This window comes from Oncorhynchus keta, chromosome 29 (assembly GCF_023373465.1).
Source record: "Oncorhynchus keta strain PuntledgeMale-10-30-2019 chromosome 29, Oket_V2, whole genome shotgun sequence".
Taxonomy (NCBI): Eukaryota; Metazoa; Chordata; class Actinopteri; order Salmoniformes; family Salmonidae; genus Oncorhynchus; species Oncorhynchus keta.
The window spans coordinates 29,241,812-29,264,632 of NC_068449.1; the positions used below are offsets into that span (position 1 = coordinate 29,241,812).

General features: G+C 43.2%; 1 protein-coding gene across 2 annotated transcripts in view; it reads right to left on the bottom strand.

Annotated features, from left to right (window-relative positions):
- Positions 1 to 2,252: 2,252 nt before the first annotated feature.
- The window catches only part of LOC118362683 (cysteine-rich motor neuron 1 protein), a 127,924-nt gene continuing 107,355 nt past the window's right edge, over positions 2,253 to 22,821 (bottom strand). Inside the window, exons 9-18 of one of the 2 annotated variants that reach the window (XM_035743223.2) lie at positions 22,655 to 22,811; positions 16,346 to 16,467; positions 15,217 to 15,429; positions 14,825 to 15,040; positions 13,308 to 13,529; positions 12,656 to 12,844; positions 10,877 to 10,993; positions 9,913 to 10,103; positions 6,183 to 6,289; positions 2,253 to 5,532 (exon numbers count right to left, since the gene is read on the bottom strand). In XM_035743223.2, the coding sequence (XP_035599116.1) occupies positions 5,505 to 5,532; positions 6,183 to 6,289; positions 9,913 to 10,103; positions 10,877 to 10,993; positions 12,656 to 12,844; positions 13,308 to 13,529; positions 14,825 to 15,040; positions 15,217 to 15,429; positions 16,346 to 16,467; positions 22,655 to 22,811 (1,562 nt within the window). In that variant the 3' untranslated portion in view covers positions 2,253 to 5,504. Of the gene's footprint in view, positions 6,290 to 9,912; positions 10,104 to 10,876; positions 10,994 to 12,655; positions 12,845 to 13,307; positions 13,530 to 14,824; positions 15,041 to 15,216; positions 15,430 to 16,345; positions 16,468 to 22,654; positions 22,812 to 22,821 lie in introns of both variants that reach the window. The other variant, XM_035743222.2, reaches the window with a different exon arrangement.

A 22,821-nucleotide genomic window follows, 5' to 3' on the forward strand; every position in this document is an offset into this window, starting at 1 on the left:
CCACGTCATCATCACTGAATGGATGTTAATCTACCTATACCATGTCATCATCACTGAATGGATGTTAATCTACCTATACCACGTCATCATCACTGAATGGATGTTAATCTACCTATACCACGTCATCATCACTGAATGGATGTTAATCTACCTATACCACGTCATCATCACTGAATGGATGTTAATCTACCTATACCACGTCATCATCACTGAATGGATGTTAATCTACCTATACCACGTCATCACCTCACTGAATGGATGTTAATCTACCTATACCACATCATCATCACTGAATGGATGTTAATCTACCTATACCACGCATCATCACTGAATGGATGTTAATCTACCTATACCACGTCATCATCACTGAATGGATGTTAATCTACCTATACCACGTCATCATCACTGAATGGATGTTAATCTACCTATACCACGTCATCATCACTGAATGGATGTTAATCTACCTATACCACGTCATCATCACTGAATGGATGTTAATCTACCTATACCACATCATCATCACTGAATGGATGTTAATCTACCTATACCACGTCATCATCACTGAATGGATGTTAATCTACCTATACCACATCATCATCACTGAATGGATGTTAATCTACCTATACCACGTCATCATCACTGAATGGATGTTAATCTACCTATACCACGTCATCATCACTGAATGGATGTTAATCTACCTATACCACATCATCATCACTGAATGGATGTTAATCTACCTATACCACGTCATCATCACTGAATGGATGTTAATCTACCTATACCACATCATCATCACTGAATGGATGTTAATCTACCTATACCACGGATGTTAATCCTCATCATCACTGAATGGATGTTAATCTACCTATACCACATCATCATCACTGAATGGATGTTAATCTACCTATACCACGTCATCATCACTGAATGGATGTTAATCTACCTATACCACGTCATCATCACTGAATGGATGTTAATCTACCTATACCACATCATCATCACTGAATGGATGTTAATCTACCTATACCACGTCATCATCACTGAATGGATGTTAATCTACCTATACCACATCATCATCACTGAATGGATGTTAATCTACCTATACCACATCATCATCACTGAATGGATGTTAATCTACCTATACCACGTCATCATCACTGAATGGATGTTAATCTACCTATACCACGTCATCAACACTGAATGGATGTTAATCTACCTGTACCACGTCATCATCACTGATTGGATGTGACTGAGGTTATGAATTAGTTTTACTGTCAACAGCCTAATCAGTCAAATATGGCATACGTGAACATATATTTAGTAAAAAGATAATGAATGATATAAGTCAAACTAATCCTATAGGGATAACTGCAGACATGTATTACGTGAATGTAGTGCAGAAGATGGAAGGAACTGGAAAGTGGCTATCAGCTAAATTTGACGTGACATTGTAGTTTTCTAAAAGATCTCTGTCTCCTCCCAGTGGCTTGTACTGGTCATTTGCGCATGTGCTGCACAGTACCAGATAACGTGACAGTAATTGAACCTTGTTGTCCAGTCCCTTATTCACCCACCTCCAGACATACTGCCATTGACTTTGGTCCATTACTGAGAAGCTACATGACCAGTTACTGTTAAAAATGAGAGATGGAATCTAATTTATTCACTCAGTGTTATTTTTAGTTGTAGCAGCTAAGAAACAATTCCTATGAAGAGGAAAGTCTACATAGAGTACGAAGGTTATTATAGCTGCAGTTTACTTTTCCCTGAGGGAGTTGAACCCTCAACCTTGCACTCCTCTTACTTACTGAGCCATACCGAGCCAGGTACTGTATCACTTAGCAGACAACTGGAAGTGGGTCGCACATTATTTATCTGCCTCAGCTGGCTGGCTGGGGCTGATAAAAGGTTTTGGTGCCGTAGCATTCATCCCATTTACTGAGTCAGTGCTCGCTAAATGGCTTGACCTATAGGTGTCTTTTCAAAGTGCTGCATTTGGAATCATGCTTTTGTACCCCTTGAAAACATGTATTTGATTGAATCTATCCTCTAGTCTTCATCTGAACCCACGGAGATTTCCGCCTCAAGCAGAAAATAAGAGAAAGGCGCAGCTTTTCGACATTTTCTGCTCGAGGCAGAAATCACTGTGGGCAGAGAGGAGGTGGACAGGTGGAGGTCAAATTCCCTAAGAGGTAAGAATGACAACACCAGTACTTTTAGTACTGATAATGATTGTACTGAACAGCCACACGTCTGTTTTCAAATGATTTATTGTGCTGCAAAGAAAGAAACAAAAACAATACAGGAACCTGCAAAAGAATCCGCTGTTGCTACGGGAAATTCAGAACCACGTCTTTTATCTATCACTCTTTATGGATCTTGTTTTTGCAATATCATCATTATCAATATCAATATCAACATGTTATTTTTTACATAAGCATAAAACAACGGTACTATACAGCCTATAAAGGGGATTGGCAGTTGTGTAAATTAAAAGAGTAAAAGGGAAAGAATGGGGACAAAGAGATATCCCTCCCATCTCAAAGGGCTATCTTTATTGGGACAGAGGAACAGGCTCATCAGGGCGTCAGGCTTTTGTGCGTGGACAAGACAGATCTGGCCTGATCCCAGATCTGTTCGTGTTGTCTAGCTAGCCAACTCATATGGTCGTTATCACACTGCGTGACAATCAAAGTGCAATGACAATGACCATAGAAGTTGGCAAGACAGCACAAAGCAGACCTGGGATCAGGCAGGTCCATAGGTGTCCAAAAACCCTGATTACAGATGAGGAAGCTTGTGATCCTCCAACTTCTCCACCTGCCTAAAGTACAAACTTATTTAAACGCTCTTTGAGACCAACACAACACCAAAACAGTTTCACAATTTCAGCTGCATTTTCATTTCATCTCCTATTATGTTCATGTTCAATTACCTTACTCATTAATAAATTATTTCGGTCATTTAACACAATAAATTAAATTGTATTTTTTCTCTCTTTCTTTCCAACCATGTTTTTTGTGTGTTTATTTTTGATTTGGCAAGTGATGCTCAAGTATTTACAACAATACTTGGAGGATGCACTGAAAAATACAAAGATTTCACCCTGTAAGACCCATTGTGAATAAGATGCTTATCTTGTAGTAGCACTTTACTCAACCAAGAGTTGTAGAGCCATGTCCTGCAACCTACAGCCAAGTCATATAAGAAAGAACCCAGCCAGTCAAGGTGACGTGTGTGTACAATAGAACATAATCAAATCAATCACTATTATTCATCACTTCAACGATCTCAATTTATGTGGATTTTAAGTGGGGTTTGAATAACGTGGTTTGTGTCCAGATGACAGAGCTGCATAATAGGTTGGAGAATCGAACCAATCAACTGTTCTTTGAAAACATACAGTAGCTGTTGGTTATACAGTATATTTGAGTATGTTTGTCCTATGTTTGGAGAAAACTTAGAACAAGAGCAAGCTTCAGTTGCAATAACTGTTTTGAAAGTTAAATATTTCTCCCTCTCATTAGAAATCAGGGGCGCAACTTTGGTTTTAGAAGAGGGGGGTATAATTTATTTTGTATTTTTTTATCCAGTCGGATAAACACTCCAAACAGCCTACCCGACGGCTCGGTGGTATCCGCATGGTCCTAAAGCACACAGTTGCCTTGTCTTGTAACACATTCCAATTTTACAGTTCTACATTAAACACACTATTATGCAGAGTTTTAAGTTGTGGTTTTGCAGATCAAATTTTCAGAAGCAGCTGGAACCTAATTTGTAACACTGGATCCCACAGGGCTCAGAAAAAAAACTAAGGGCACCTATTTCAAAGAAAAGTATTTGTAAAAACAAAAATAAAATAAAAAAAACACCAAGAGGTTATTTTCTATATAAAAGTGCCAAGATGTATGATTCTACGTACATTTTTGTCAGACAGATTAAGATACACCCAAGACAAACTATCACAAGTCGACTACTACCCCTCCCTTCCTCCATCCCTCCATCCCACCCTCTCTCCCAGAGCTTATGTCCACCCACTTTCCAGTAGTTTTGACATCAGAAGCAAATGAAAGAGAAGAATAAAAGATTGAGAGAGCCTGGTACTGCTCAGCCCAGAACTCACTTGTCATTATATGGTTGGCATTTTGGACATTGCTTCATTCAGGGAAGCATATTGACACAAATAGATAGGGAACTCACAGACCAATCAAACAAAGCCCTCATGGACATACAATGGGTTAAAAAAAAAATTGACATCAAATAAATGAGAAAAAAAGATTGATGTTCGTCTTTTTTCCGTCCTGTCTCTATCACTCCTCTTTTTGACTTTTTTTCAAACAAGCAAGGCAAATGGAATGCTAGTTCTCATCAGGTGTGCCATTATTACATCACATCTCTTTTCTCAATCATAAATACATTCAATAGGAAATGAATGGAGAAATGTATATGTGAAGAAAACAAACCTTGTATGTATGAATGTGTGTTGACACACGTACATACATGCATACACAACATACATACATATATAGTCACACAATATTTTCATCTGTTGCAGTAATATGTACATAAGTGTTCCTATAATGTTTGAAACCATTTTTTGTTTGTTTGTTGCAAAGACTAAAATAACAAAGGTGCTTGGGTAAAACGAGGTGATGCAACAGCCTCCAGAAGAGGAGACTTGTTAGTCGCACAGCCAGTAAAACAAAACAAAAGGAAGGAGGAAAAATATCAAAGAGCTACTTTTACCGTAGCTCGTCTTCAGAGACCCCAAGAGAAAAGACATTTGAACATATTCGATGACACTATGTCTCCTTGTATTCTCAGTGTTTCCTAAAGGAGCCAAAGAGTATCTCTATGTGTGTGTGACTCAGTGGAAAACAGACTTACAGAAGCAAAGCAGCACTTATAAAGCATATGCGCAAGTCCTCGAGAAATACACTCGCTTCATCCTGCCTTTATCAACCGGAACCCCTTTATTCTTTATCCAAAATAAAAGACACCATTGTTTGGAGTGAGTGAAAGTCAACTTTTCCTTTGATGTTAAATACATTTAGCCAAATTATGACGGAGATTTGAAAATGACAAGGAAAATGAGAACATCCAAGGAAAATAAACAGATATTAGAAATCCAAACGACTGACCAGGGAGAACAACCGCCTGGTGACGGAGCGAGTGGCGCTTCTTTCTTTCTGTCCACTTCCTTTCCAACAGGTAACGTTCCACAGGAAAAGAAAAGACAACTAGCCAATTTTGACGTTTTCAAAGGAGGGGAGGAAAAGAGGAAGGAAAGAAGGGAGGAATAGTCCAGCTTGAACAGACCTGAGAGAGGTGTCTGTCTGTGATGGGGTCTACGGTGTCTGACCTCTCTTTCTTTCCTTCGTTCACTCTCTTTCGTCTGAGTCGCCACATGAAGTCCGGCAGTCGTCAGTCCGTCCTGCCATGGCTTAGCTCAGCTCAGACAGGCCACAGCGTTCCTCTAGCCTCGCTCTCACAGGGTGTGATTTTTATTTGACAGTCAGAGGAGCTTTGGTTCTAAAAGTTCAGTGTTCAACAGAAAACAATAGCTTGGATTATTCGGTTTATCTCTTCAAAGGCCTTTTTCAAGGAAGCAGGAATGCAGGAAAATACCATAGCTTGAAAAATACCCAGTTTGTCCTAATCCCAAAGCTTCATATCTAACTTTACACACACACACACACACACACACACACACACACACACACACACACACACACACACACACACACACACACACACAATCATTTTTTATAATAATAATCTAGGGAAAGTCTAGATTCTGGTTCTCCCATTGTGTCATCATAATCCTAATTCTATTCTATTTTGTTTGGTTTGTTATTAATCTTGAGGACATTGTCAATTGTCTGTCTGTTCTTTTTTTTTGTTTGGAGTGATCTTTGCTAGTTTGCTAGTGATCTTGTCATCTTATAGGTTTGGTGACATGTCTTTGTCTGTCTGTGGTAAGTCATAGTTGTTCTGAAGGTACTGTAGGTAAGGTGCTCTCTCATTCTCTCTCTCTCTCTCTCTCTGGTTTTGGCTGCTTGCTGACTGCTGAGTACAGGACGCGAGGCGAGGCCAGTCTGTCTCACTGAGTCTGGTAGAAGTTGTCGGCCTGCAGGTTGTTGAAGTTGTTTTGTTTCTGCATGCTGTAGTAACCGCTGTACCTAGAATCAGGGTCGGCGATCCGGAGCATGCGCTGCGAACTGTCCACCTGCACCTTGGTACCTTTCTGGCAGTCCACATACACCAGCTGGTTGTTGAGGCAGGTGGGCTATAGAGGACACACACACATTTAGTTACCTCCACAGATAACAATCTAGTTAGGCTCAGAGCCTTAGATATGGATTTTATTTGTATTTTCATACTATTTTATATTTCTCAGTAAGGCTCTGCTCAGGCTGTATTACATAGAGTATTTACTATGTCATTACTATATAGCTAGACAATGTAATCATTCTAGGTAATAGTCATATTTTTTTTACATTCAATTAGTTCTATATTCAAAAGTAAAGACATTGATCATGTATCCTTCTCCATAAGCTGCTGATATGATATTCTCTGGCGTTTTATACCGTCAACTATATTACAACCCACAGGCTGCAGTAAAGCAGGACAGAAACCAACCAGGCATACAGTGCATTCGGAAAGTATTCAGACCCCTTGACTTTAAAAAAAAACATTGTGTTGTGTTACAGCCTCTGAAATTGATTAAATTGTCACGTTCTGACCTTTATTTCCTTTGTTTTGTCGTTATTTAGTATGGTCAGGGCGCGAGTTGGGGTGGGCAGTCTATGTTTGTTTTTCTATGATTTGGGGATTTCTATGTTTCGGCCTAGTATGGTTCTCAATCAGAGTCAGGTGTCATTAGTTGTCTCTGATTGAGAATCGTACTTAGGTTTCACTGTTTGTTGGTGGGTGATTGTCTATGTTAGTTGCTTGTGTCAGCACAGTTCTCATCATAGCTTCGTTATTCGCGGTCGTTATTCGTTTATTGTTTTGTATAGTTTGTATTCAGTGTTCAGTGCTTTCTGTGCTTTCTGTTATTAAAAAATCATCATGAACACATACCACGCTGCATTTTGGTCCGCTTCATACGACGATCGTGACATAAATAAAACAAATCCTCATCAATCCACACACATAATGACAAAGCGAAAACAGGTTTTTAGAAATGTTGGCACATTTTTTCAAAATAAAAACCAGAAACACCTTATTTACATAAGCATTAAGACCCTTTGCTATGAGACTCAAAATTGTGCTCAGGTGCATCCTGTTTCCATTGATCATCCTTGAGATGTTTTTCAACTTGATTATAGTCCACCTGTGGTAAATTAAATTGATTGGACATAATTTGGAAAGCCACACATCTGTTTATATAAGGTCCCACAGCTGACAGTGCATCTCAGAGCAAAAAAACAATCCATGAGGTCGAAGGAATTAGAGCTCAGAGACAGGATTGTGTTGAGGCACAGATCTGGGGAAGGGTACCAAAACATTTCTACAGCATTGAAGGTCCCCAAGAACACAGAACATAATTCTTAAATGGAAGAAGTTTGGAACCACCAAGACTCTTCCTAGAGCTGGCTGCCCGGTCAAACTGAGCAATCGGGGGAGAAGGGCCTTGCTCAGTGAGGTGACCAAGAACCCAATGGCCACTCTGACAGAGCTCCAGAGTTCCTCTGTGGATGGGAGAACTTTCCAGAAGGACAAACCATCTCTGCAGCACTCCAACAATCAGACCTTTATGATAGAGTGGCCAGACGGAAGCCATTTCTCAGTAAAAAGCACATGACATCCCACTTGGAGTTTTCCAAAAGGCAACTAAAGGACACTCAGACCATGAGAAACAAGATTCTCTGGTCTGATGAAACCAAGATTGAACTCTTTGGCCTGATTGCCAAGCGTCACATCTGGAAGAAACCTGGCACCATCCCTACAGTGAAGCATGTTAGTGGCATGCTGTTGGGATGTTTTTCAGCGGCAGGGACTGGGAGAATAGTCACAATAGAAAGGTCTATATACAGTATGTGCAAATGTAGTACGATTAGGGATGTAAGGCAATAAATAGGCCGTAGTGGCGAAATAATTACAATTTAGCAATTAAACACTGGAGTGATAGATGTGCAGAAGATGAATGTTCAAGTAGAAATACTGGGGTGCAAAGGAGCAAAACAATAACAATATGGGGATGAGGTAGTTGGGTGGGGTATTTACAGATGGACTATGTACAGGTGCAATGATCGGTAAGCTGCTCTGACAGCTGATGCTTAAAGTTAGTGAGGGAGATAAGTCTCCAGCTTCAGTGATTTTTGCAATTCATTCCAGTCACTGGCAGCAGAGAACTGGAAGGAAAGGTGGCCAAACAAGTAGTTGGCTTTGGGGGTGACCAGTGAAATATACCTGCTGGAGCACGTGCGACGGGTAGGTGCTGCTATGGTGACCAGTGAGCTGAGATAAGGCAGGACTTTACCTAGCAAAGACTTATAGATGACCTGGAGATAGTTGGTTTGGCAACGAATATGAAGCCAACGAGAGCATACAGGTTGCAGTGGTGGGTAGTATATGGGGCTTTGGTGACAAAATTAATGGCACTGTGATAGACTACATCCAATTTGCTGAGTAGAGGGTCGGAGGCTATTTTGTAAATGACATCGCCAAAGTCATGGATCGGTAGGATAGTCAGTTTTACGAGGGAATATTTGGCAGCATGAGTGAAGGATGCTTTGTTGCGAAATAGGATGACGATTCTAGATTTAATTTTGGATTGGAGATGCTTAATGTGAGCCCGGAAGGAGAGTTTACAGTCTAACCAGATACCTAGGTATTTGTAGTTCCACATATTCTAAGTCAGAACCGTCCAGAGCAGTGATGCTAGACAGGTGGACGGGTGCAGGCAGCGATCGGTTGAAGAGCATGCATTTAGTTTTGCTTGCATTTAAGAGCAGTTGGAGGCCACAGAAGGAGTGTTGTATGGCAGTGAAGCTCATCTGGAGGTTTGTTAATGCAGTGCCAAAGAAGGGACAGAAGTATACAGAATGGTGTCATCTGCATAGAGGTGGATCAGAGCATCACCAGCAGCAAAAGCGACATCATTTATGTATAAGGAGAAAAGCGTTGGCCCGAGAATTGAACCCTGTGGCACCCCCATAGAGACTGCCAGAGGTCCGGACAACAGGCCCTTCGATTTGACACACTGAACTCTATCTGAGAAGTAGTTGGTGAACCAGGCGAGGCAGTCATTTGAGAAACCAAGGCTGTTGAGTCTGCCGATAAGAATGCAGTGATTGACAGAGTCGAAAGCCTTGGCCAGGTTGATGAATATGGCTGCACAGTATTGTCTTTTATCAATGGCGGTATTGTCTTTTATCAATACCTTCTCCGCTATTGTTTAGGACCTTAAGCGTGGCTGAGGTGCACCCATGACCAGCTCGGAAACTAGATTGCATAGGTACGGTGCCAATCGAAATGGTCGGTGATCTGTTTGTTCAGTTTGCTTTCGAAGACTTTAGAAAGGCAGGGTAGGATAGATATCGGTCTGTAACAGTTTGGGTCTAGAGCTTTTCCAATCTTTAGGGATCTCAGATGATAAGAAAGAGAGGTTGAACAGGCTAGTAATAGGGGTTGCAACAATTGCGGCGGATAATTTTAGAAAGAGAGGGTCCAGATTGTCTGCCCAGCTGATTTGTAGGGGTAAAGATATATGAATTAAGATATTTCAATTTTCTATTTGCTAAAATGTCTAAAAACCTGTTTTTGCTTTGTCATTATGGGGTATTATGTGTAGATTGATGAGGGAAAAAATACATTTATATTTAATCCATTTTAGAATAAGGCTGCAAGTTAAAAAATAAACTTTCCGAATGTACTGTAAATATGGGTAATGTCTCCCCTTACCTTAGTGGGGGTGCGATAGCAGAGCACAGGGATCCACTGCTTCTTCTGGTTGACGTAGAGCAGAGCTGTGATGGTGAAGAGCATCATGACGATGGGCAGTGCCACCCAAGCCACAGAGTGCAGTTTGGTGTCCTCACTGGGAACTGGGGTCTTCCCATCCAGATAGGGCATTTGGAGACTACCAAAGTCCCCTGTGACAAAGGGAACACACAAACATTAGGGGACTCAAACCTTTCTTTATCATGAGATGTTGGCATGTTTATATATAATCCTCATACCGTTGGTAGGTGCAGGATTTCAGAAAATACTTTTTTATGTCTTAAAAAACGGCTGCTGTAACCTCAAGTGGTATGTGTATCAATTCACAACGTAAGTGTTCTAGAAACTAAACAATAGTGTGGCATCCTCCCAGCAACACACCAACAGCACTAGACATGCTTTGGCATAGCAGAGTTATGGAGAATTGAATCAGTCCCTAGATTGCAGTTAAAAGGAAAGAGCAGACTCTGCTCCTGAATGAAGAGTTTCATATGGCCGTCTGCAAAAACATTTAGCAGCTACAGCAGCACCAAGGAGACAGACACTCTAGATTCCTCTCCCCCACTGCACCTGCTAATGATGGGGATGTGTCAAGTGTTTGGGTGTGTGTGTTTGGGTTTACTATCCTTGTGTGGAACAAAAATCCTCATATTTGGTGGGGGAGAGGTGGGACATTTCGCCGGTCCCCACAAGGAAAAGGGCTATTTTAGGCTTAGGAGTTAGGTTTAGAGTTAGGGTTACAATTAGATTTAGGATCACAGGTTAGGTTTAGGGTTAGGTGTTAGGGTTAATGTTTGGGTTAAGTTAAGGGTTAGGGAAAATACAATTTTGAATGGGAATCAATTGTTTGGTGTGTGAGTTGGGGAGTAGGGGAGCTTTATTTAGCAGCATGACAGACCAGGAAGTGTTTGATTTGAACTCTGACCTCTGAACTGGGGCATGATGTCATTTTCACTGCGTGTGGGCCAGGCAGGCTGGTTCCTGTCTCCATGCTGGTCTGTCTTCTCGATGGGCACGTTGGTGGGTGCTGGTGCGTACATCTCTATGAGGTAACATAATATGGAAACACGTGGTTAGGTAAAGACGAGAGAGAGAGAGAGAGAGAGAGAGAGCGAAAGAGAGAGAGAGAGAGGAATAATAACGAGAAGAGGTATTGAACAGTGAGTGGTGAGTGAGCTGCGGTGAGTGAGGGACCTTTGGCTTTTTATTAATTGAGCCTGATTCTGAGAAAAGAGGGGATGTTATGCATTTCATCTCCACCCAATCACATCTAATGTCCCCACGTGTCACTACTCTATTGGTTCCATTTAAGTCAGCCAAGCTCAATCAAGATTAGATAAATCATTTGAAATGATTTATAATAGCATTTGAACCCAGCTGGTGTGAATTACGGGCAGTGGCGTTCTCCTCAGAGCTCTGCTGTGAGTTTTATAATTACACTACTGCTGCATCTCATCGATCCAGGGCCGAGCAGTGACATAGAGAACAGAGAGGGAGCTATGATCAATGCTATTTTCTAGCCATGGCAATGCATGTTAATTCACCACACAGCCCAGTAAAACCCTAATCCCTCCATTCAACTATTAATATCAGTGAAGGTGTGTTTGCTGTGGTTGTCCTCCTCAATTACTCAACTCATTACTTAACAGTCAACCAAATAAATATTTGAGGAACATGGTGTGAATACATAGCAACATCAATGGGAGGACATCTGCACTCTTTTATAGTCCTTCTTTCAAAGTAGTGAAGGGAATATGCATAAGGGGAAATCAACGAGGTGCTATGCCTTCTAGCAGAGTGGATCTAACCTTCCACAGAGTTGTATTATTTTCCAGAGAAAGCACAGAGCCCCTAGTTGATAATCCCTTTTATACCATGGGTATAATTTAACACATTTACTGCTAGAAATGTTTTCATTTGCAGGTAGAAATGTGTTCAACATCCACTGAAGTAGCTAGCAAGTTTACTAGATAGCGATAGTGGGTGCCTTGGTAACCAATCAGACGTTGCTCGTTTAGCTCACCGAATCTTCAGTCCTAGCTTGCTATTATCTAACAATGCCAATAATGTTTTCACTTAGACTTTTGCTTTCAAAAGCAGCTCAAATATAGAACATGTAAGAATGAACTATAGCCTTTGAATTCTGCTGTGCTGATACCGTGTGTTGTAGGGAAATAATGCATGCTCTAGAATGCCTTTCAAGCCAATCAGAAATGAGTATTCAACAATGCTATGATATTAATAGCATTATAAACGGTGTGGTTCGAGCCCTGAATGCTGATTGTCTGAAAGCTGTGGTATATCAGACCGTATACCACAGGCATGAGGAAACATTTATTTTTACTGCTCTAATTACGTTGGTAACCAGTTCATAATAACAATAAGGCACCTTGGGGGTTTGTGGTATATGGCAAATATACCACACCTTCCCGTGCCTTATTGCTTAAGTAATACTGATGACCAGACAATTCATAATTTTGCAAGGGAGTGTGAACACGTGTGTGTGTGTGTGTGTGTGTGTGTGTGTGTGTGTGTGTGTGTGTGTGTGTGTGTGTGTGTGTGTGTGTGTGTGTGTGTGTGTGTGTGTGTGTGTACTGTATGTTTGAGGGGGAAGGAATTCATTAGAGGCAATGAGAGTGAATGGCAACAAATACACACGCACGCATGCATGCGCGTGCACACACACACACACACACACACACACCTGAACACATGGGGCAGCAGCTGCCCTCCACTATGGTGGGTTGGTGGCAAGGCAGGGCGGGGCAGCTGACAGTAGAGCAGAGGGTCTGTCCCTGAAGGCAGTAGCAGTGTGTACAGCTGTCTATGTCCCAGCGCTCCTCGTCTGCATATGTCTTCCCATTGAAGTGGCACACGGCTCGCGGTGTGGCATCTGTCAGGAGACACGTGAGAAGATCAAATAGGATCAACCTTGGGGACAGGTAAACATATGGAAGATACTCATTCAGTATTCACGCAAACACAGACACACATACACACACAGACATGCACACATACATGCACGCCAGCACACACGTTCATTTTACCATCCTTGTGGGGGCCAAACAATTTGTTCCCATTTAAAATCCTATTAAAACCCTAACCTTTAACCTAACCCTAACGCCTAACTCCTAACTCTAATTGTAACCATAACCCTAAACCTAACCACTAAAATAGCCTTTTCCCTTGTGGGTACCTGCGAAATGCCCCACTTGTCAGACTTTTCCTTGTGATGACTTCTGGTCCCCACAAGGATAGTAAAATCTGCTTACTCTGCTTATCTCCCCACATTGTCTATAGTACAGGTAGGACCAATTATCTGTGTGTGTGTCCCTGCATGTCTGTGTGCAGCATACCGAGGCAATAGGGGCAGCACTGTCCTTTGCGTAGCACGGGCCTGGCACAGCCAACAGGTGGGCAGGACTCTGAGAAGCAGCTGATTTGACCGTCCAGACACACACAGCTGGAGCAGGTGTTGGGCTTCCAGGACTCTGCGGCCAGGAAGATGTCTCCCTCCTCGTTCCTGCAGTAGCTGGGCATGCTGTCATTACTGGGAGATTGGGGAGTGATGGGCTCGTCTATAGAGGAGAGAAGGAAAAACACACAGTCAGGATCAACTGACTGCACTCAGTCAGGTATACTTTCAAAGATGTGTTCTTTAGATGTGACTGTAGCTCTTGGAAGCCAACAGAACTGGTTCATCTGACAAGAATACATGGGTTGGATTCCAGGGCTTAAAATATTGATGACATTCAAATGGTAGAATCTTTGCGTCTTTGGTATATTCAGCTAAAACATCTCAAACAAACAGCTTAAAGATGCAATATGTAACTTTTTGGGCGACCCGACCAAATTCACATAGAAATGTGAGTTATAGATCTGTCAGTCTCTATAGATCTGTTCTATGTGCACTTTTTCTATACTAGAATATTTGTGGTTATGGAAAATATCATTCCCAGCAGTTTAGATGGTACAATGATTCTCTACACTATACTTGCTTGTTTTGTCGCAAACTGAAATTAGGTGAAGTATTAGAATCTTAGCAACCAGAAAATACGGAGCGATTTCTGCATAGTACATCTTTAAGAGATGGAAACAAACAAAAATATCCATGTGAGAGTTGAGTTGGTGGCCTTCCAGGCATCTCTGTGCTGTTACACTGTTTTACTCTAACAAGGCCCAAAGCACCCCTGTCTGTTTCATGTTTGGTTTGCTAAGTCTCCATTTTCTCATGCACTATTCATGTCTCGAGCTCCATAACTTATGCATTATGCACATTCTTTTCATTCGCTCTCTCTACAGTTTGATTCTGGACTATTCTCTCTCTCTCTCTCTCTCTCTCTCTCTCTCTCTCTCTCTCTCTCTCTCTCTCTCTCTCTCTCTCTCTCTCTCTCTCTCTCTCTCTCTCTCTCTCTCTCTCTCTCTCTCTCTCCTCTCTCTCTCTCTCCTCTCTCCTCTCTCTCCCCTCTCTCTCTCCCCCCTCTATCTCTCCCCTCTCTCTCTCTCTCTCTCCCCCCTGTGTCCCCCTCAACAAGCCATATTGTTGTATTGGAAATAGAGCCAAGGCAAATAGTAAACATTACAATAGCATCTCTCTCAATGCCAGGTCTTTGCAGCTATAATTTACTTTAGGACCTCAGCTCAGTTAAGACTATCTTGAGACACTATCCCCCTTCACATTCATCTCTACCTTATATATATATATATATATATATATATATACGGCTTAGGTCTTAGGCTGTGTTTAAGCATGAAGATAAGGCTGCCGTTATAACATAATATTATAGTTGCCCCACAGACTCAGATACTGTATATAGAAAGACCCAAAGTATTTAGAAGCCAACTTGAATAACCAGCGGCTACTAAAATTCACCTGGGCAGTGAGGGCAGCAGGAGTCTTGCGTTCTGATTGGGCTCTGGCAGAGCAAGGGCGGGCACACCTCTGTCTCACACAGGACACGCCCACTGTGACAGGTGCACTGGGTGCAGGCGTCGATGTTCCACGTCTCCCCCTCCACAAAGTACTCTCCCCCCGGGGCCAGGCACACTGACGAGTCCCCCAGGTCTGGCTTGTGGGAGCTAGGCTCATCTGAGGGAGGGGAACGGAAGAGTGAGCACATGGTCAAAGGTGAAACAGCTTTTTCATTAGTATGTACTGTATTATCAACAGTATCACCATGAAACAATGAAGAAGATGGAAAAATCGGCAATATTTTTGTGCACAGTTGTTTCCTTATTTCATTAGGTTGTTTTAGGTTTCCTTACCTGGGCAGGATGGGCAGCACTGTCCAGTCCGTATGGCAGGGCTGTCGCAGGCTGGCACGGGGCACGAGATGAGGGTACACATCTCCCTGCCACTGTGGCAGTAACAGTCCCGGCAGCCATCGTGCCAGTTCTCCCCATTCTCGTGCCGTCTTCCATCCATGGACAGACATGAGCCCTTTTTCACTGATGGGGCGACTGATGAGGAGCTCTGGTCTGGAAGAGGACATGTTTTAGAGATACAACTACCAGCACAACCCTAACCCTAACACTGTAAAGTACATTCTTAGAAAAAAGGTGCTATCTAGAACCTGTCCCCATGGGAGAACCCTTTGAAGAACCTTTTATGATTCCCTGTTTTCTAAGAGTGTACAGTGTTAGGCGGACCAATCACTGACTGGTTTACAGGATCAGTCGCCAACCAGGAACAAATCATTATCAGGGAGAGAAAAAAAACACCTTGATTAAAATCCTGTCTGAGATTCTGAGCCATACAGGGACGGATGGCTCAAAAAAAAAGACAGATCTAAATGTTTTTCTCATTAAAAGAGATATGTTTTGAACCCTCATTCATTAATATTTGACAGGGAGTTCATTATTTAGTGCAAATCACAGCAGAACACAAGAGAAGTATCAATAATAGATCTGTGTGGAGGAGATGACCCCCAGCCTGCCATCTGGTCACACCAAAGATGTAACAATACTGTATGTCTCAAATGGCACCCTATTCCCTATAGAGTGTATTACTTTTGACCACAGGCCATCAAAAGTAGTATACTATTAAGGGAATAGGGTGCCTTTCATGACACATCCTTAGTAATATTCTATATCCTCAACATCCATCACAACAAAAGTTTGGTTGGTGAAGGTGCTGTCTATGATGCAAACAAAAATAATAACCAGATGGCCTGACTGGCAGCAGGAGACTACTCCAGACAACTCTCTATGGGCGTAATATGTGAAAGAAGAAAACACTGACAGCAGAATAGTTATAAAGTTTCGGTACTGGTAGTGGTTCTCCAAGTCTGACAGGGGAAAGAGAGGAGAGAGTTTGGAGAACTTTTGTATTTTATTAGCAGCATCTAAATGATGAACGCAAAAGTATCAGAGGTTATCAATAGATGGCACTCACCTCTGCACTGGCACTTCAGGCAGCCCAACTCGTCCTGCTGGAAGCCCATTGGACAGGGTTTGTCACAAGGTAACTCTGGACACTTCTTACAGCGGCAGATGTCACAACCATGCTTGTTCTTTCTGATGGGAGTAGAGGAGAGAGAGGTTAACATCACTTATTCACAAGGTTGGAAAATATAGGTCCTAATTTATAATAGTATATTCTACAGTATCTGAAACGGAGCGCCTATAAAATCCACCTTTGCTGAGTGGGACGGCCCATATCCACTAGGGATGGTGTCAGGTGATAGATATAACAACAAAGGCCATTCATTTTCACTGGAAGAAAAGCGATGAGAAGCGAAGTGTCTGGGGGGACGTTAGACGATGCGAAAATGGCGAGGGAGCGTGAACAGGGCTAAAAGCGGAATTTTATGCAAATACTCAAATACTCGGCGCAATACACCGATCGAAGCTCGCTATGGCTTCTAGCCCCTGCTAGATTGGCTGTTGATACCTAGCACTGCCTAGCATGCTGTTGGCTTGCTAGCAACCACATGACGAGCCACTCTGGATGAAGCTAGCGTGGCTATGCGAAGCATCACTGGTTATAGATCACAACCGTGAGGGTGGCCAAAATGGCCATCACGGTGGGTGTTGCAGTGAGGAGGCAGAAAGGACATCAGTTTTTCTGCCAAAGGTTTGGGCTTTTATAGGCAATGTTGACAATAAATAGGCGCCAAAAGTGCTTAACATATGTACAAAGAGCAACAATAGGAAGAAGAGCAACATAAGTCACTGCACTGACCTAACCCAAGCCTCAATAATGCCTGAGAGCAATTTGCATGAGCTGCGGCAAGTAGGCCTACAGTATAGTCTGACTCCCTCCAACACAGGATATGAAAGGTTGAAGAATACATTGTACCCACAATGCATTTCATCATGGAACATATTTTACCATTTCACACTTCACTCCTCCCCCGGGAAAATCAACATGTTTGCATGAACCACAACACAGTTGAGCTCTTGAACACCCTTCTGTTTGCCTGTCGGAATCTCCGACCAGGAAACATGAAAGTCCCCTGTACAATTAGCCTACGAGGACAAATAAAGTAAGCATTTACATTTCTTCAGTTTAACTTTATTGTTAAGGATCATTAGTGATCACTTTGTAGTTATACTTTTAGTCAACAAACGGCAGCTCAGTATTCAACACCGTTTTCCCCTCCAAGCTCATCACCAAGCTTAGGAGCCTGGGACTAAACACCTCCCTCTGCAACCTGATCCTGGCCTTCCTGACGGGCTGCCCCCAGGCGTAGGCAACAAGTAGGCAACAAGTAGGCAACAAGTAGGCAACAACACATCCGTCATGCCGACCATCAACAGGACCCTGAACAGTTTCTACCCCCTCAAGGGTAGAAACTGGGGTGGCAGGTAGCCTAGTGGTTAGAGCGTTGGACCGGTAACCAAAAGGTTACAAGTTTGAATCCCCGAGCTGACAAGGTGCAAATCTGTCATTCTGCCCCCGAACAGGCAGTTAACCCACTGTTCCTAGGCTGTCAATAAGAATTTGTTCTTAACTGACTTGCCTCGTTAAATAAAGGTAAAATATATATATTTTTTAAAGGGTGTCCCCTCCTGTGCTCCCTGTTTTCCAGGACTGCATGGCCACGCACGACTCCAACACTATCATCAAGTTTGCTGACGACACAACAGTGGTAGGACTGATCAACGACGACAATTGAGACAGCCTATAGGGAGGAGGTCAGAGACCAGGGCAACAACCTCTCCCTCAATGCTAGCAAGGCAAATGAGCTGGAAGTGGACTACAGGAAACAGAGGGCCCCCTTCCACATCGATGGGGCTGTAGAGGCGAGGGTCGAGATCTTCAAGTTCCTCGGTGTCCACATCACTAACGAATTAACACGGTCCACACCCACCCACACACTTCTGAAGAGGATACGTCAGAGCCTCTTCCCCCTCAGGAGGCTGAAAAAAAGTTACACAGCTGCACCATTGAGAGCATCTTGACTGGCTGCATCACCGCCTGGTACGGCAACTACAAAGGCACCCGACCACAAGATGCTACAGAGGATAGTGAGTACGGCCCAGTACATCACTGGGGCCGAGCTCCCTGCCATCCAAGACCTCTACTCCAGGCAGAGTAAGGCCCCCCAGAAATTCCCTGTGTATATATTCCTCGTGTCACTATTTCTCTTTTCTATTGCATTTTTTAAATTTTTTATCTTAACTTTGCATTGTTGGAAAAGGAGAATTTCACTGTTAGTCTGCAGCTGTTGTTTACCATGCATGTGACAAATACAATTTGATTTGAGCCGCAAACAAAATGTTTGGTGCCAAAACCAAACTAACTGGCAAACCCTCATCATATTTGACATGTATTTTTACGCAGCAGCTTACAACATTGCTTGTATTTCAGCTTATGGAAAAACAATATACCAAATCACATAGTAGAACTGTAATCACACATCAATTCCAGTTGAATAAATAGCCAAAATACTGTGCCATTAAATTGACATAAAAAAACATGAATGACAGAAAACTGTGCTAAAATAAGACTGTGCACGCTCCAGTAGTCTATAGTGAACGTGATAATATTAAGCTGTGATGGTTTCAACTCTCACCTCAATAAAACAACAACACCGATTACAGATGACGCCCGGCAACTTTTAGTTTGCCATTGTGTTTGTTTGTGTGACATGCTTTAATTTACAGCAGAAAAAGTTGGTTTGCCGTGGTATCTGTGTCATTAGTGTGACATGGTTTTTGTCATTGCATGGAGAGGTAAACACATAGCAAACAGTCACACACATATTTGCATATCAGAGACAGGCAGTGTGTACGTTCCAGCTAGGTGCCAATGACAAGCAGCACCAATGTCATCAGTTAAAACAAGGACAGAGATAAGAGAGTGTGTGTGTGTGTGTGTGTGTGTGTGTGTGTGTGTGTGTGTGTGTGTGTGTGTGTGTGTGTGTGTGTGTGTGTGTGTGTGTGTGTGTGTGTGTGTGTGTGTGTGTGTGTGTGTGTGTGTGTGTGTGTGTGTGTGTGTGAGAGAGAGAGAAAGAGGCATTGTGTGTGTTGACACGCGTGTCAACAGATGGCACAAATGACTGACCATGGGGACGTATCAAACAAACGCTTCGCTCTGTGGCTCGCTGCTCTGACCAGACAGAGCAGAGCACCTTTCCTTTCCTAAATCAAAATTCACGTTTCAAATCCCCCCTGTCCCATCCAGGCCCTCCTCTATCCCTCCATCCTCCCCCTCTTCATCCCTCCCTCCCGCCCCTCCTCCTATCCTCCCTCTTCTCCCTCTCCTGCCCACTCTCTTATCTCATGAATAATAAGATTGAGGAGGAACAGCCATGTACAATCCACATTTGGTTTGGTGATAAGGAGCTATCAAGGGCCATTTCAGTTGTGGGGAATATCAATAGAGTCTGTACGGATTGGAGACGGCGGCCCGTTGAATTATTCAAACGAAACACTTTGCTGCTCGAACATAGGGTGTAAGCTATAACTTTGACGGCGCATAAATAGATATCTAAAATTAGAATCTTAGATGCAAGCATTCACGCCGTGCACACTCATTCATGAGAAAGGAATGAGAGAGCGAAAGATAGGGGAGAGAGAAGAAGGGAGCGAGAGGGGGAGAGAGGAAGAGAGGAAGGGAGATGAGAGACAGAACGAGAGAGAGAGAGCGAGAGAGAGCGAGAGAGAGAGCGAGAGAGAGAGCGAGAGAGAGAGCGAGAGAGAGCGAGAGAGAGAGAGAGAGAGAGAGAGAGAGAGAGAGAGAGAGAGAAACGATTGGTTCAATGCAGGCACAGACCAGCCGAGTAACACCTTTACTGTATGTGACAGACCATTGTTGAGGGAGAGTTTAGTTTATGATAGGAAGGTAAATGTGTGGACAGGACACTGCCTGCCACCTAAGCGTTTTACTCTCTGTCATATCCATAACTATTCTGTCATAATGATTCCTAGCAGGCCAGCTGGCTGGTTGGTCCACAACACAGTTAAGATACAGGGCAGATGGATTATAGTGCAGGTGGACCGGCCTCCCCGGGGCATTATAGAAAAGCTGCTAGCTGCCCACTAGACAATATGTTATGAAAGAGAAGGTGTACTACTATTACTACAAGGGAGAAGCGGTCTTTAAACGAGCAATCTGCAGTTGAAAAAAAGAAGTCATCCGGTCATACAATTTACTTTGTTTCCAAACATTGGAGTAAAGAAATCTTATGTCTGGGGGTTTTGATGGGGTATGACAGTGTTATCTAAGCTCATCAAGTTATATTCTTCAAGAATCAAATGGGTATGTATCATTATTCTTTTGTCCAAAAATACATTTACATCATTTAGATCGTATTAACTGCAGATTGTCCTTTTAAAACCACAAACTGTCATTTATAGCCCCGCTGTAAATCTATTCCCGGGAAACAACTTTATATTTTGGCCTCTGATGGAGTAAGACAGCTGTGAGGCAATTATAAGTTACATTCTTCAATAGTCAATACATCATTCATTAAAATGATCATTTAACATCAGTAACTATTGCAGATTGTACCTTTTAACTTGGCTAGGAGTGAAGGAGCCGTAGCTGTCCAGTAGTGAGTTAGACATGTATCCGGAACCATTCTGAACCGCTGACACACATAATCTGCTTCTCTAACTATGGTAATGTAATAAATCAGTAGAGCTGATGTAGGGGGGGGGATTATCTATTAACAAGCTCATCAAATGGAGACTGAGATTGAGTCATATTGTAATATTTGAGTTATTTTCCAAACTAATTTAAATCAGAAGGTGGTATGGCTGTTGGGCATGGGCTGTAAATTGTCCATTTTTACACAGTGCTGTATATGAAAGCTTCTGTTTTATAGCTCTACACGTGAGTTTTATGCACAGCAAGCATAGGGGGTATGAGCGTGTGTGTGTGTGTGTGTGTGTGTGTGTGTGTGTGTGTGTGTGTGTGTGTGTGTGTGTGTGTGTGGAGCTGATGTACTTCTGAGTAAATGGAAATCTGTGTATTCGGTGCGGTGAGCCTACATGCACGGTACTAGGGGCCAGGTGCATTTGGAGGAGCTAAAAGAACATCCTGTTCGAAGATTAGCCCTTCAGTTTCACTATCAGAGGCTATCCTTTACGGTGTGCAACAGCAACACAGAAAACCCAATCAGTAACCTGGGTGAAGCTGTCAACTCCACACGCGATGCCGGTTCAGCCAAAATGAGTTGTGGAGAAGGAAAAAGTTATCATTTTGTCCGTTTAGGAGTACAACTCACTTAAGCATAACAGGCAAAGCATGTAACCAGGGTCATTTGTGACATACGTGTGAAGGAGCCGCGGTTTCAATTGCAATTGACCATCTGTCAGTCTGTCTAGCTCTGTGAAGATCTACTGCTTTATAACGGCTGAAAGTGACTGGCAAATGTAGGCATAATTGACTCTGAAACGACGCCAATTTTGAACCGCTTCATATTTCAAAGCGTGGGGGTGCTGGAATGAAAACTATATGATAATTGTGTGAGAGCGGGGAATCAGCATGTTTGTTATTAAGTGTGTCTGAGTGGGTAGAGTGTCGGTAAAGACAGCGGGAGAGGAAGAAGGACGGAGGTAGAGAGAGGGAGGGAGGGAAGGAAGGAAGGGAGAGAAGGAGGGAATGAGGGGGATGAAGGGGTAGGGATGGATGAATGGAGGGAGGGAAGGAAGGGAGAGAAGGAGGGAATGAGGGGGATGATGGGGTAGGGATGGATGAATGGAGGGAGGGAAGGAAGGGAGAGAAGGAGGGAATGGGGGGATGAATGGGATGGATGAATGGAGGGAGGGAAGGAAGGGAGAGAAGGAGGGAAGAAGGAAGGGGGAATGAGGGGATGAAGGGTAGGGATGGATGAATGGAGGGAGGGAAGGAAGGGAGAGAAGGAGGGAATGAGGGGGATGATGATGGATGAATGGAGGGAGGGAAGGAAGGGAGAGAAGGAGGGAGCGAGAGAAGGAAGGAGGGAATGAGGGGGCTGAGGGATGGATGGATGAATGGAGGGAGGGGAAGGAAGGGAGGGAATGATGAGGAGGGAATGAGGGGGATGAATGGGGGTAGGGATGGATGAATGGAGGGAGGGAAGGAAGGGAGAGAAGGAGGGAATGAGGGGATGATGATGGAGGGGTGAGGGGGATGAAGGGGTATGGATGAATGGAGGGAGGGAAGGAAGGGAGAGAAGGAGGGAATGAGGGGGATGAAGGGGTAGGGATGGATGAATGGAGGGAGGGAAGGAAGGGAGAGAAGGAGGGAGCGAGAGAAGTGCTGTCTTACATGAATCCGAAGGGGCAGGCCTTGTCACAAACCACAGCCTTACACTTCTTGGGTCTGGGGCGACACTGACATACGTCACAGCCGTGGGCATCTGTCTGCAGGCCGAATGGACACTTCAGGGTACAGTCAGAGGTCAGGGCACTGCACAGCTCTTCTCCTGTAGGGAA